Genomic DNA, 14,107 nt, shown 5'->3' with positions numbered 1-14,107 from the left:
TTTCTTTCTCTTTCACAATATCTGTTGTACCTTTCAGGTTTTATTTACTCTGTTAGGTTCTTACACCAGGGAGACAATGTGATATTTGCACATGCGGGTCTGATTTACTTCACTTATAAGTATGGTCTCTAGTTGCATCCATTTACCTATAAAAGCCTGGAGTTTATGCATTTTTTTAACAGCTGAGTAATACTCCTTTGTATACAAATATCACATCTTTTTTATCCATTCCAGCGTTGATGGGTATTTGGGTTGTTTCCAAGATTTAGCTATGACAAATTGTGCTGCTGTAAACATGGGTGCACATACATTGCTGTGGTACGATATATTCAGTTCTGGAAAAATACCCAGAAGGGGAATAGCTAGGTCGAATGGGACCTCTAATCCTATTTTTGTGAGGAATCTCCACACTGATTTCCAGTGGTTTCACGGGTCTACATTCCCACTAACAGTGGAGAAGGGTTCCTTTTTCCCCACAGCCTCTCCAGCATTTGTTATTAGTTGATTTCTTTCCTTTTCTTTGTCTTTTTTTTGACTTTTTGAAATAGAGTCTCACTATGCAGTTCAGGCTGGCCTTGAACCTGCAATGATCCTTCTTCCTCAGCCCCTCGAGTGCTGGGATTATAGGCGTGCACCACCATGCCCAGCTTTAGTTGATTTCTTGATGATAGCCATTCTTTCTAGGGTGAGATGGAATCTTAGTGTTGTTTTAATTTGCATTTCTCGAATGACCAATGATGTTGAATATTTTTTCACATATTTATTTGCTATTTATATTTCTTTATCTGAGAAGTTTGTATTATCTCAGATGCCCATTTTTGTATTGGGTCTTTGAATTTTGTGGGCCTGATATTTTAAAATTCTCTATATGTTCTAGATAGAAGTCCTTTGTCTGAGGGACAGTTGACTAAAATTTTTTCCCAATTTGTGGGTTTTCTTTTTCTCCCATTGGTGATTTCTTTTGATGTGCAAAAACTTTTCAGTAAGAGGAGGTCCCAGCTGTTGATTCTTTGAAGAATTTCCTGTGCAGTTTGGTTTTGTTCATGAACTCTCTGCCTATCCCTGTGTCTTCAAAATTTCTACCTACGTTCTCTTTCAGTAGATTTAGTGTTTCTTTTCTAATATTTAGATCTCTGATTCACTTTGACTTTAGTTTAGTGCATGGCGACAGACGTGGGTCTAGCTTTAGTCTTTGGCATGTGGGAAGCCAGTTTTTCCAGCACCATTTATTAGAGAGGCTGTCATTCTTCCAGTGAACTTGTTTGGCTCCTTTGTCAAAGATAAGGTGGCTGAGTGTAAAACCAGGTATTTTTTTAAGAAAAGTGTACAATTATGATGTTTAGTAGTGATACTTACATTTGTTCTAAGGGTCATTTTCCCCCCAGTGAATGCAGAAGCTGTGCACATTATAAAAAGCTGTCTTTCTAAGATAAAGCAATGATGTTTCAGAATAGATTCTCCTGAAAAACACATTCTGCACTGCTGTGTTTTTGAGCTTGACTCATGAGAGCTGTGTTCCATGGGCTGATATCTGTGAAGTCTCAGGGGATGTAAGTGCCCAAGCCTTCCACAGAACGAGAACAGTTACAGAGTTTGTGGTTAGCAGTGGTGACGGCCGGTCTTCATCTAAACTCTGGTGTCTACCACTTTTTGTGGATTTGAAAACTGAGCTTCAGAGAAGTTTAGTAACTTGCCTAGTCAGTGAACAAGTTAAAAGCTAGCATTTAATTCTGTGGCTCTGATACCAAGATCTTAAACCATGGGGTAATTTTTTGATCTCCAGAATTTCTGCTTAAATATTTAAAAACTTAATGGAAATTATATGTTGGTCTATGACACCAAAGTAGATTTTTACATTAATAATAAATTAAAAAGTAGCTCGGTGGTGGTGATACAAATCATTTTCAGAGTGGCCACTAGAGGTCAGCACTTAGCTGCTATATGTGGCATAAAAATTGAGTAGAATTGTTTTTGTTAGATTGAATTCAAGTATTAATTTTTACCCTGGTACTTGGAATTGAACCCAGGACCTTCTCACTGAGCTACATCCCTTGTCCTTTTTTACTTTTTTTTTTTGAGACAGGGTTTTGCTAAGTCACTGCCTTAGTTACTTTTCAGTCATTGCTGAGACAAAATACCTTACACTCAAAGTTAAAGGGGGAAAGGTTCATTTAGCTCACAGTCTGTGGAGGTTTCAGCCCATAATCAGCCGGCTGCAAGGCAGGTGGCACATGGCAGAAGGGTAACAGTTTATTGAGGCAGAGGGGGAGGAAGACAGCAAAAGCAACAAGAGAGGAGGGAGGGAAAACAAGCCTCTTTCTGCTCCTTTTGTCTTATCCAGACTGCTGGGATCAGGGTGGGATCAGGGTGGTGCCAATCCAATCAGTGGACTGATGCAGCATTCACCCACCCTTAATCCTAGCACCCTAATCCCAGCATTCACTTTGAATCAATCACACAGTCTAGATTCAGCTGCCTCCCCAAAGCCCCCTGCCCTATGACTGCATAAGGGGGACATCTATATACAAACTATAACAATCATTAGTTGCCCAGCCTGGACTTGAATTTGGGATTGTCCTGCCTCAGCTTCCCAGTGTGCTGGGATTATAGGTGTACGCCATCACACCTGGCTAAGAATTAAATATTATTATAGTAGATTGCAGGTCTATTAAAATTGACTGATAAAAATCATGTTAGTAGCTACCTTATGTTAATGTGATATAACTTTCTAAACCATACTTTATTTTGCTAAAGTTTCTTTGGCTTTTTTCTTAAATCAGAGACTTCCTTTATCAAAAAAAGGATAAAATTATGCCAGTTGTTTCTTCTGCAGGGATGTTTAACAACTATGTTTATACTTTGTGCATGAGCAAAAATTCAGAACATGTTCTTCTGTGGGTTGGATCCTTAATTTCTTTTTGAAAACGTCTGGTTTAAAACAAAATCATGGGGCACTGTATTACATGTAGTGTTTCCAACACAATTTTGAGGTTGCCTAACTGGTATTTTTTTGTTGCTTCTACAAGATCAAGAGTTCTCAAAGGCAGATGCCATAACTCACTAAGCCTCTAATAATGTACTGACTTATGGGTGAGATCCGCGGAGGAGAAATTTCACAGAGGATCACATTATTGCCTTTGAGCCTTAATTTCCCTTTGAGCCTTAATTTCCACATCTGTAAAAGGGACATGATTAAAACAGCTGCATAGGGTTGCCAAAGCAGCCAACTAAATAATGTGAATAAAGTTCCTCTCACATCATGCACAGTGATTGTTCTTAGCAATGACCACTAAGAATTATGACTAGTTTTAAAAAAATTTCCAACACTGTAAAGTTTTTGCTCTGATAGGTCCATGTCTGCGGATTATATTGTCAGGGGAGGTGGTACACGTGTAACACCGCTTCATTCTGTTTTCCACTCCTATCCACCCCCGGCCCCAGAGATTGCTGTAATGACAGCAATGGCGTCGAAGTAGGCGATGTAGGGCTCGGTGCCTTGGGTCTGACCAGCTGTGGGGCGGCACGTGTCTTCGCTTTGCTGCTGCAGCAGGATGAGTGTATGAGTGACACGGTACATCGTAAATGCAAGATTGTAGCGTGGGCATCGTAAACAAGGTTTTTTCATGGTGTGGCAAGGAGCGCAGACCGGAGACCACAACTTAGAGCAGCCCGGGTCTCAGTGTGCTGTTGCTGGGCTCTACTGCTGAATGCCCAGGGGCATAAACAACTCCTACCGGTTCTCGTGTGTGTGTGTGTGTGTGTGTGTGTGTGTGTGTGTGTACAAGAGGGAGGGAGGAGGAAGGACAGGGAGACTTTTAGATAAACTCAGCGTCCAGCAGTGAACAGCTGCACTTCTGACGTGGTTCCTTGCAGCATTCAAGGGCGTCAGGCGCACTGCTGGCTTCTCCCTGTGAACACTGTATACCGCGGTAGCGAACCTGCGCATGCGTGCTGCAGCGGGCAAGCAGAGCCCTCTCTGTCCACACGCAAGCCCAGCCGCCCTCGCAGCTGGGCATCAGATATTCAGGTTTCACTGGCGCTTTGTGAGAAATAAGTGGGTTTGGGGTTGCAGTTTGGGCCCTCGTCTGTAGAAGTTTCGCCATCACTACTCTGCATTTTCTTGTGCCTTCTAGCTGTGCACCGCTTATTTGATCCTCTGTGAAATTTCTCCTCCGCGGATCTCACCCCTAAGTCAGTACAGTCTTTAGGTAATTGTCTCTGTAAATGCCCCACACCTGGCAGTCTCTTTTCTGACAGTGTGAAAATGCTCTCTGGGGCCAGTTTTCCTCTTTTGGGATCTATGATTATATGACTGCCTGCTGAAAGAGATGAAGCGCTCTTTGTAGACATTAGGGATTGCTTACTGACTTAGGAGCTACTTGCCCAAGTACAGCTGGTACCCATGAGCATACGGAGTAAATGTTATGTCAGGCATAGTTTAACTGTGTCAAACAGCACTCAATTCCAAATACAATTCCACTTGAAAGGAATTTTTCTGCCATGTTTTAAAGTGTTCTTTGGCTTTCTATGTATTCCTCCCAGTATTTTGTCGTGGTAGTTTTTAACATGCAGCACAGTTGAAAGACTTTCTAGTGAAAACCTTTCCAGCCGCCATCGAAGTTCTGCTGTTAATGTTTTGCAGGAGGCTGGCAGTGTAGCTCGGTACAGCACTTGTCTAGCATGCATGAGGCTCTGTTTCCATCCCCAGTACAAGAAAAAAAATTAAAAATATAATCAGTTTATCACCTATGTCTCTGTTTATCCATACTATGAAATCCGTAATTTTCATTAAATGTTGTAATTGTGATTATAATATAAAGTTTATGTACTGCTTTTTCAGTAAATGTTAAGATAAAAAAATATTTCCCCAAGTTGTTACAAATTACTCATAGACATTTAAATTATTTAAAAATACTTCATCAAGGGGCTGGGGATTTAGCTCAGTGGCAAAAGCGCCTGCCTGGCAAGCGCAAGGTCGTGAGTTCGGTTCCTGTTACCGGAGAAAAACCAAAAACCCAAAAAAAAAAAAAAAAAAAAACTTCGTCAAATATTTTACTTAATATATCTCATCATACTAGAGGTAACTTGAAGATTCTGCGTGTTAATTTTTTTAATACTCAGATATATCTGTGTGCTAACTTCTGTTTTTAAGATTTTATTTTATTTTCTCTGCTATGGATTGAACCCAGGTGTGTTACTGCTGAGCTACATCCCTAGCTCAAGATTTTTTGTTTTTTGTCTCTTTTTTTTCTTATGAGACAGGGTCTTGCTCTGTAGGCCAGGCTGGCCTTGAACTTGTGATCCTTCTGCCTCAGCCTCCTGAGTGTTGGCATTACAGATATGTGCTGCTATGCCTGGCTCCAAGGTTTTATTCTTAAAGTATAGATTCCCAGAGGTAGAAATGTAGAGTAAATATATGAACATTTTTAAGCATTTTGACACTTGTTTGCAAAGCAGAACCAGCATATTGGAATACTTGCTGGGCCCATGTTTAAACAATATGAGAAGTTCCGATGAACGGGGGGCTTTGGGAAAGGCCGGACCCTTGGCAGGTCTTTGTGGGGAGCAGAAGCTTGGCTCATGGTGTGAAAAAGCTGTCTGTGGGTCAAGGCTGAGAGGAGAGGTTGATGGTGATTAAGAGACTCAAGTCCTCTTCTCTCTTTACTACAAACTTACAGCAAACTTACAAGTACAGGACAAAAACTCTTCCTTTCTCTCTTCTTTCTTTCTTTCTTTCTTTCTTTCTTTCTTTCTTTCTTTCTTTCTTTCTTTCTTTCTTTCTTTCTTTTTCTTTCTTTCTTTCTCTTTCCCTCCTTCCCTTCCTTCCTTCCTTTCTTTTTTTCTTGCTTGCTTTTGGTTTGAGACAGGGTCTTACTCTGTAGCTCAGGCTGGCCTTGAACTTGTAGCCATTTACCTGCCTCAGCCTCCCGGATTCTGGGATTACGGGTGTGCGCCACTACACCCAGCTTAGACTTGGGTTCTATATCAAAGAAATCTCACTGTGTATGTACAAATACTCTAAAATCTGAAAAAAAATTAAAATCTCAAATATGCTGTGTCCAGGCATTTCGGGTAAAGGACTCTCACTTAGCCTGTGTGTGTCCGCTGGCATCTGCAACTCTAGTTCCGTGGTTGTCTCAGCGCTGTGGCCGCTCCTCCCTGCCCAGCCCATGCACATCCGTGCCCACCCCCACATGGGCCCCGTATGCCCTGCCCACCTTGCAAGAGCTTTGCTCCCAGTCCCAGGTCACCCCCGTGCACCCTACTTCCCTTCGGTGGGCCTGGTCTCTCCCTTTCTGCTAGGCCTGTCCATTCCTGGGAAAAGGAATGGCTCTTACCTGCTGCTAAGAGCCCAGTGGATTTAGCCAAGAAACCAGACCTTGAGATTCATTCAGAAAAGTCACAGGAGCTTCTATTAGTTCCGCCTTGACCTGGGAGGAAAGGAGAGGCTGGAGCTTCCTCCCTGGGCTTTGGTCTTCCCTTTTACCCAAGGTTCTTCACTTACGTCCTAGATGCCACTGCTGGGGCAGGTCCAGTGGGAGTGTGTCCTCCTGGAGAGGCTGTCCCCACAGGTAGCACACAGGTCGCAGGCAACTGCCCTGAAGCAGAGCTCCGCCTACTCTTTCTAGCCCACTGGAGGGGGCTCCCAAGGGTGTGTTGATGCATGGCAGGATAGGTGCCTTCCTCCCAGCCAGTGAGCGTGGCTGCCTCACGGAGCTGTAATTCTTTTCCTTTGTGGGTTGGGAAGGGACGATGGGACCCTGATATCATAGCTGGGAGCAGGGGGGCCTGGTGGAGGGGCAGAGAGAGCTGGTGGCTGCGGGACCTAGTGGGCGTGGCAGACCATTTCCTGGCAAGGCTGTGGCAGGATTTTCTCCCACTGTGTCCCGTCCGCCGTGGGGAGGCAGGCGTGCCCCAACTCACGGCTCCCTGGGTGGGGAGAGGGCAGGGGACAGCTGCAAACCTGGTGCAGTGGACAAGCTGTTGAAACACACCTCTGTTGCCTCGATGAGTGAGACTGAGTATCTTACTGTTTTACGTTAACACCGGAAGTACGCGTATGACACGGACACACGTTATTTTGGAAGTTCGTTTACCTGCTGCCGTTCTCCTCAGCCTCTGAGTGCTGGCTCACTTACGATGAGTTTTTAAACCTTGTCATTGACAGCGACCACAATGTTTGAAGCTGGAAAGGACAAAGGAAATCCCGATGAATTTGCTGTCGCACTTGACGAGACTCTTGGAGACTTTGCGTTCCCAGATGAGTTTGTCTTTGACGTTTGGGGAGCTGTTGGCGACGCCAGGCAAGAGTGATTTTGACGCGGATGATCCCGCTCTGAAGAAAGGAACCGTTGTTCTTAAAAAAAGGAGCACAACTCCTTAACTCTAATGTAATTTTATGAGTATGGAATATGTTCTTTGAAATATAATTTTGATTTCTGGATGTTTTTATGATAAAGATAAGTAACCTAAAATATGATCTGTTTTAACCTTCATTCAAAAGCTTTTTCAAGGAAGTTTAAAGGAATATTCCCACATGGATGATTTTGCCCCCCATTAATACACCTAGCTTTGTTTTCCACAGTAAGTAATTGATCGCAATAACTTTGTAATTTTTTTGCTACTTTTTAAAAAAATCTTAATGTAATAAACATTTGGATTGGAATATGATATATCTCATAACATCTTAATTTTGTTATATTAGCTTGAGTAGAATATGCACAGAAAAAGAAACGTGATTTACACTTTTAAAAAAAAATTTTTTTTTATCCATTGAGTAAGGGAAGGAAGATTCCTTTGGCTTGTTTTTTTACATGACATACATTCTCTGTCAAAAAAATTGATTTTTTTTTTGCGTCTTTGTGATTGCTCTTAGAACTTGTAGTTGGAATCTGTTATGTGTGTATGTGTAATTGCATATGTGCATGCATGTGTATGTGTGTGTGTGTGTGTGTCGGTATAAAAAAGATATAATTAGGGAGGACCATTTGTGGGGTTTTTTTGCACCTCTTAAAATATTATTTCTTTTTTCATTCATGGCTACTTTTATGTTACCCTTTATAAACATTCCAGGGAAGATTTGTACTCTTTGTAGTATTTTTCTTGTGAAAGAGATTTACTTTTGAAAGATATTTTGGAAGATATTTTCTTTTGAAAGAAAATAACTATGTTTGAAGTTTTTTTTTTGGGGGGGCTTAAGCAGTAATCCTTTTCAGCTTTCTAAACTTTAGAGGACATATTATCAGGAATAGATTTCCCCCCCAGTGGAAATACAGGAGGAAAGGAGAGTGAGAAAATGTATTAGTCTATTATTTTAGAGTTCTAACACACTACCTCTAAACCTTACATTATCAAGAAAATTGAGGATAAATGACAGTCTTATCACTCTGATTTGACATTTTACTGATGCAAGAGAGATAGAAATGAGTGGTTTCAACATAGACAGTTTAAGAAAGCAAAGCATGGTGTGACCAAGCATTCTTCTAAAGTGTTAGATGAAAAACGCTATGTGCTGCCACGGTAATCAGAAATAATAACCTGTAAGAGACACATTCTAGGAAATCAGAAAGAGTGCCCTTTTCCTGCTGGGTTATTGCTTAGATAGTTCTGTTTTGTGGTAAAACTTTACTTTTACTGCTATCCACTCCCATGTAAAGTAAGCTTAACCGATAGTCTTTGTTCGAAGCGGTCATTAATGTGCAACAAAATACCTTGTAGAATATGGGTGGTTTTATTGTTCGTGCCCACCATTTGAAAATAGGATCCAGCTCAGCTGTACTTTGTTGGTACTTGTTGGTGTTTTTTTTAAAGGATATTTCAGAATACCTGTTAAATGTTAATATCGCCTCTCTTAGGCATAAAAACAGAGCTGATGTTTTTAGGAATGGAAAATTATTGGATGATTTAGGAGGCCCATAGAAATATTTCAGTTGAGGAAACAATGAAAATATAAAAATTTTGCCTTAAGATTCAAAATGTTCCACTGTTTTTATTATTAAATAATTTCTTTGGAGACAAGCTCTTGCTATGTTGGTCTTGAACTCGCAGGCTTAAGTGATTCTCCTACTTCAGTCTCCCAAGGAGCTGGGATGACAGCTGTACACCTCCATGCCCTGCTCATTTATTATTATTGATGGATGTCACTTTCTCCTTTAGTAGGGGGCATGCATGAAGACCGAAGCTGCGTGCTGTTTCCCTGTGGTTTATGGGATGTTGTCTTTACAGTGACGTTTCTGGAGCTTTGATGTGTGAAGAACTAGTGTCCATGCACAGCTGTCACTACCCTTGTCTGTAAGCATCCCGCAGGCCACTGTGATTACCCAGTTGCTGTGTGTCCCATAGCCTTTTCCTTGAAATGTCCTTATCGCTCACTTCCATTGCTAAGCTGATAATGAGGTTAGTTTCTTGTCATTTTCTTCTCACACATGAAAAATCACCTATTTGTGAACTTTGTACTGTTTTGCAACTCACTGTGCAGACAAGAGCAGCAAGGTCTGTTTGGAGTTCCATCACGGGAGCGTGACGGTCATGTACTCTTCTGCTGCTATCATGACACAAATCAGTTTTTAAAAAAAATTCCATTCTGTTGACACTGCTGAGTTTTCAGAACTCTTGTTCTGTGCCATTTCTCTTTTCCCGTGGAGGATGGTTACTTTATTTGTTCATGATTTCCTTTCATGCAGACAGCATCTTCTTTCTGGGGCTCCTCAGAGTACACTGTGCATTTTCTTGGAATGTGGCAGAAAATGCAGACAATGGTTAAACCTTGGGTTCAGTGGGTCCCGATCAGATGTACACATTCTCGTGATTATAAATAGATATACTTTGGGCTTCTGTGATGTTTCAAAACTGCAGTTACATAATTTTACAATGTAAAATGCTCTGAATTCAATTATAAAAGCAGTCATCAGCCTTTGTTTGGAGCAGCTATATTCAATATTATTATGTGACTGATAACTAAAAAGAGATAATTGAGTTTTCCCAAATGTTATGTGATGTGCAGTATATTCCCCTCTAACTTGACAAGTATTTTTCTCAGGGCAGCTTCCTCTACGGCTCCCACATTATTACCAGTGCTTCCCACATCTGGAGAGTCCAAGGTCTCTTGTAGTTTTTATTGCCAGTCATTACAAAAGCAGAATGAATCTCATCTGCAGTTTCAATGAGGAGTTCTTCTAAATAAAGCACAGCTACCCACTGAAGACATAAGAGCTTGATCCTGTCATAGCCCTTGCATTCTCTGCAACATCCAACACTGTGGGTACCAGTAACACTGCTGTTACTCTGGTGCATGGATTAGGTTAGAAGGCCAGTAAAGTCTTTTACCCCAGTGATTAGTGGATAGGAGTAGGAGATGCTGTCAACTCACAGTGTGAAATGCTAGTGCCCTGTCTAAAATGCATACTTACCTTGACACAGATTGAGGGAGACGTCAGAGCAACCACAAGACCTTACACACATCATGGTTATAAAATGCGTGAAAAGGCACAGCTTGTCCCTACACTATTACCAAAGCTTAGTTCTAAGAAATGATACCTGGTTATCGTCTGCTGAGGGTGAAGGTTGACTATGACACCCTTATTTTAGTTGGAGACAGTAAGTCTCTGTAGGGCTTAGGATATTTTCCATGACCATAGATGTTTTTCCAGCAGTAGCAAAAATTAAGAAAATGTTTCTTTCTTTTTTTTGGGGGGGGGAGTGGGGGTTAAAGGTCACCAGGTAAAATATTTCTAAAGGTGGTTTTGAGTAAGTATTTAATATTTTGAGCTATTTGTGCCATACAATGATATTGACTATTTACAGATAAAATAATCTACTTTTTGGGGGAAAAGATTTTCTTTTTTATGACAATCGTATATTTTAAAATATTTTCTGACATTAAATTTTGGGAATCTGTTGATACTGAAATTATAAATTATATTTTATACTGTTCTAAAATACATTATTTCCTGTATGCCTACTTGGAAATGTGTAAATGTAGTCATGTGTTGACCAAAACTAAATTAGTTTGGAATTTTTTTTTTTTTTTTTTTTTTTTTTTTTTTTTGTCTTTTTGAGACAGGGTCTCACTGTGCAGTTCAGGCTGACCTTGAGCTCACTTCGTAGCCCAGGCTGGCCTCAGACTTGCAAAGATCCTCTTGCCTCAGCCTCCCAAGTGCTGTGATTACAAGGGTCCGCCACTACGCCCGGCTAAGACTCGAACTTACGACCTTGTGCTTGCCAGGCAGGCACTTATGCCAGTGAGCTGTCTCCTTGGCCCTTAATATTTCTTACATTTAAAATATGCTTCCTTAAGTAATTTTTTTCATGAAAAAAGGGATGAATATTTTGTCATCAGAAAGGTTTAGAGTTTTAATAATTTAGACTCTTCAATATTATTTGTATAAATAAAATGAATAACATTGTAGTTATTTGGGCCATTATGTATTAAACATAGTTTTGGTATTTTTTTTTTTCTTATTTTGTGCAAGGCATAACCTCTAAATTGTCATAAGCCATTTCAGTTATAAAATGGAGGTTTACCTGGGATACACTTTGTCTTTTATTCCTTCATTCAATAAGTTTCATAACAGAAGTTTCTAAACAGTAGTGTGAATAAGTAGGTAGAAGAACTATCATCCTATAGTCTGTAGGTAGTTATGTCTTTTAGGACTATTATCTTCTAGATATACTTTGAAGGCCGTATCAGAGCTGTTAGAAATACACTGAAATGCACTAGTTTCAAACATTTGGAGGCTTCATGCAACAATCTGCATTTTGACCCATCCTCCAAGTGATTCTAATGGAGGTGAATCACGGATCCTTATTTTGAAGTCTCCGGAGGCCATGACTAAGCACTAGGGCTGAAGACTGATGTGACTTCAGAAACCCAGGCTCAACCAATGGGAGCAGGGATGGAAAAGAGATTTCTGTTACAGGTAGATAAGTGCTACCTGGCTGTAAGATAACGTGGAGAAGAATTAGAGTTGATAGTAGGGTTTTTTTTAATTTTACAATGTAGCTGGTTTTTAAAATACATCTTGTTGTGCTTGAAGAATTTGTTACCTTAATGAAATAGGCTTCTTGATGGACAATCTATGGATTAATCCATATGATGTTTTCTCATAGTTTATGTGCAGTATTTGATGTTTTCCAATGATACAAGTAAGTACTGGCTGTTTACTTACCCTTGTTAGGCATTTTATCTTCTTCTAGTTTTGCAGGTGTGGATCCTCTGGACCAGCGGTTACCTAAGAGCACATTTGCTTTTAGTAGAATGGAATTGTCACGTATGATGAGAAAAGTGGCCTCTCTCAATGACAGCAATTCAATGGATGCTATCATTTTGATTGCAGAAAAGCTACGCCTATAAAGATGCCACATGAATTCTCCTTGCATAGATCTTCTCTTAATGAGCATCCCTTCATGTAGAGGGTAGGTACTGAACCTGTTTTATGCTTTATCATCTTATGTGTCACTGGTATATATGTGGGAAATAACTTTCATGAATTTTGAATATTATAGGTCTAATGAATAAAGTTAGCCTTGGAAGAGTGGTCTCTCTAAAAGTTAGAATTTCTACCCCCGTGTGGCTCAGATGGGTTGTTAAATACATAATTTGATTTGTTTTAATGGCTTTCTAGAGAAGAGTAAACAGAAATATAAAAATGAAATAAACAAAAGAGTGTTTCCCATAAAACAAATCTCTGTTCCCTGCAGTGGCAGGAAATAAAGTGGAGGACGAGGAAATAAAATCCTCTAAGGGGAAGGAGTAGTAAAGAATTGTGAGTGGCTTAGCCATGGGAGAAGGATGCGGGGACACCGTAGCTGTCTCCTGTGGGGTGCTCCCTCCTGGGTGTTCCTCCCTGGCTGACTGTCTTCTCTCTCTCCCACTCTCCCCTCTCTTTGGTGACTCTGCCATTCCTGTGGCTTAAACATCCTCGTCTTAATGGTCCCCAAATTCCAATCTCCTGTTCAACCTCTTCTCAGGGCTCCAAACTGAGACATCCAGCTTCTTTCTTGAGGTCCTTGCTTGGTGTCTCGAAACTTCCATGTCCAGGATGAAGCCTTTGCTTTTTCTTGATAGTCTCATCTTCCTCAGTGTTCTCTGACAGGGAGCAGCATCAAAATTCACCTCACTCTTCCTTCGCCTGCCTCACTGAATTCACCAGCAGGTCCTTTTCATTGTGTCTCCAACAATACCTCCTGGTACTGCTGTGTCTTTCCAGTCTGTCTGTCACCTCTTAATCCACACTGTACCTCACTTGGGTTACTGCACCAGCCTGTGTGGTCTCCCCTCTGCCCCTGCCCTCCCCCAGTGCAGGCTGCATAGTGGTCAGAGCACTGTGGAAATACCCAGGGAAGGAAAATGTGAGTGTGTCCTGCTTTCCTTCTCGGGAGACGCCTGATAGTAAGCCCTTCTTGTCATTAAAGGGCAGGGTATTAGGGTTTGGGTGATTCACCTTCTGCTGCCAAAGGACTCAAGGAGTCTTTCTCAAGTATGAGAGATGGAAGGGAGGAGGAGGCAGAAAGGAGGGAGGCTATAAAGTGTGTGTGTGTGTGTGTGTGTGTGTGTTGGGGAAGGGAAGAGAGAGTGATGTCTCTCAACACCTAAACAGAAGGATTGTGCCTTACTTCCCCATAGATACTCTGTTGCAAGATGGAGTGTTTAGAGGTGAGGAACAAAAGCCTTCTGAAGATTCCTGGTCTCAGCAGTCGGACGCACCCAGAAGAGTGTTTGATCGCTGTGTCCCTCAGGATCTCCAGAGCAGTGGAAGCCATGGGACGACTATGTCTGGATGGAATGCTTGAGAAGGAATCTTCTTTACCAATAAACTTTAGATAAAATATGTAATTTTGGGAAAATTTACTAAAATTGGTTAAACAAGAGTAGAACAGTTGAATAGTTCAAAAGCCATGCAGGAATTCCCCCTGTCTCCCAAAGGATGTTTTGCCCAGATTTGTTAGAAAAGGTGAATATTTTTGTTTTGGAAAAAGATAGTCCCTGTTCTATAGAGACTCTTGCAGAGTATAGGGACATCCTGCTACAATTTCATTAATTAATTTGCAAATGTAGCGTGGTGCTGATGCACATGCTGATAACCTTGTCAAGGGAAATGTGCATTTT

General features: G+C 41.1%; 1 protein-coding gene across 5 annotated transcripts in view; it reads left to right on the top strand.

Annotated features, from left to right (window-relative positions):
• Positions 1-13,834, top strand: part of Gipc2 (GIPC PDZ domain containing family, member 2) — a 70,163-nt gene extending 56,329 nt beyond the window's left edge. For 4 of the 5 annotated variants that reach the window (XM_013514546.1, XM_013514545.1, XM_013514547.1 and 1 more), the window contains exon 6: positions 7,169-8,976. In XM_013514546.1, the coding sequence (XP_013370000.1) occupies positions 7,169-7,314 (146 nt within the window). In that variant the 3' untranslated portion in view covers positions 7,315-8,976. Of the gene's footprint in view, positions 1-7,168; positions 8,977-12,335; positions 12,415-13,624 lie in introns of those variants that run through there. The other variant, XR_001234123.1, reaches the window with a different exon arrangement.
• Positions 13,835-14,107: the final 273 nt, after the last annotated feature.

This window comes from Chinchilla lanigera, unplaced genomic scaffold (genome assembly GCF_000276665.1).
Source record: "Chinchilla lanigera isolate Chin_1 unplaced genomic scaffold, ChiLan1.0 scaffold00022, whole genome shotgun sequence".
NCBI classification, from domain to species: Eukaryota; Metazoa; Chordata; class Mammalia; order Rodentia; family Chinchillidae; genus Chinchilla; species Chinchilla lanigera.
This window is presented reverse-complemented; position numbering and strand designations above follow the sequence as displayed.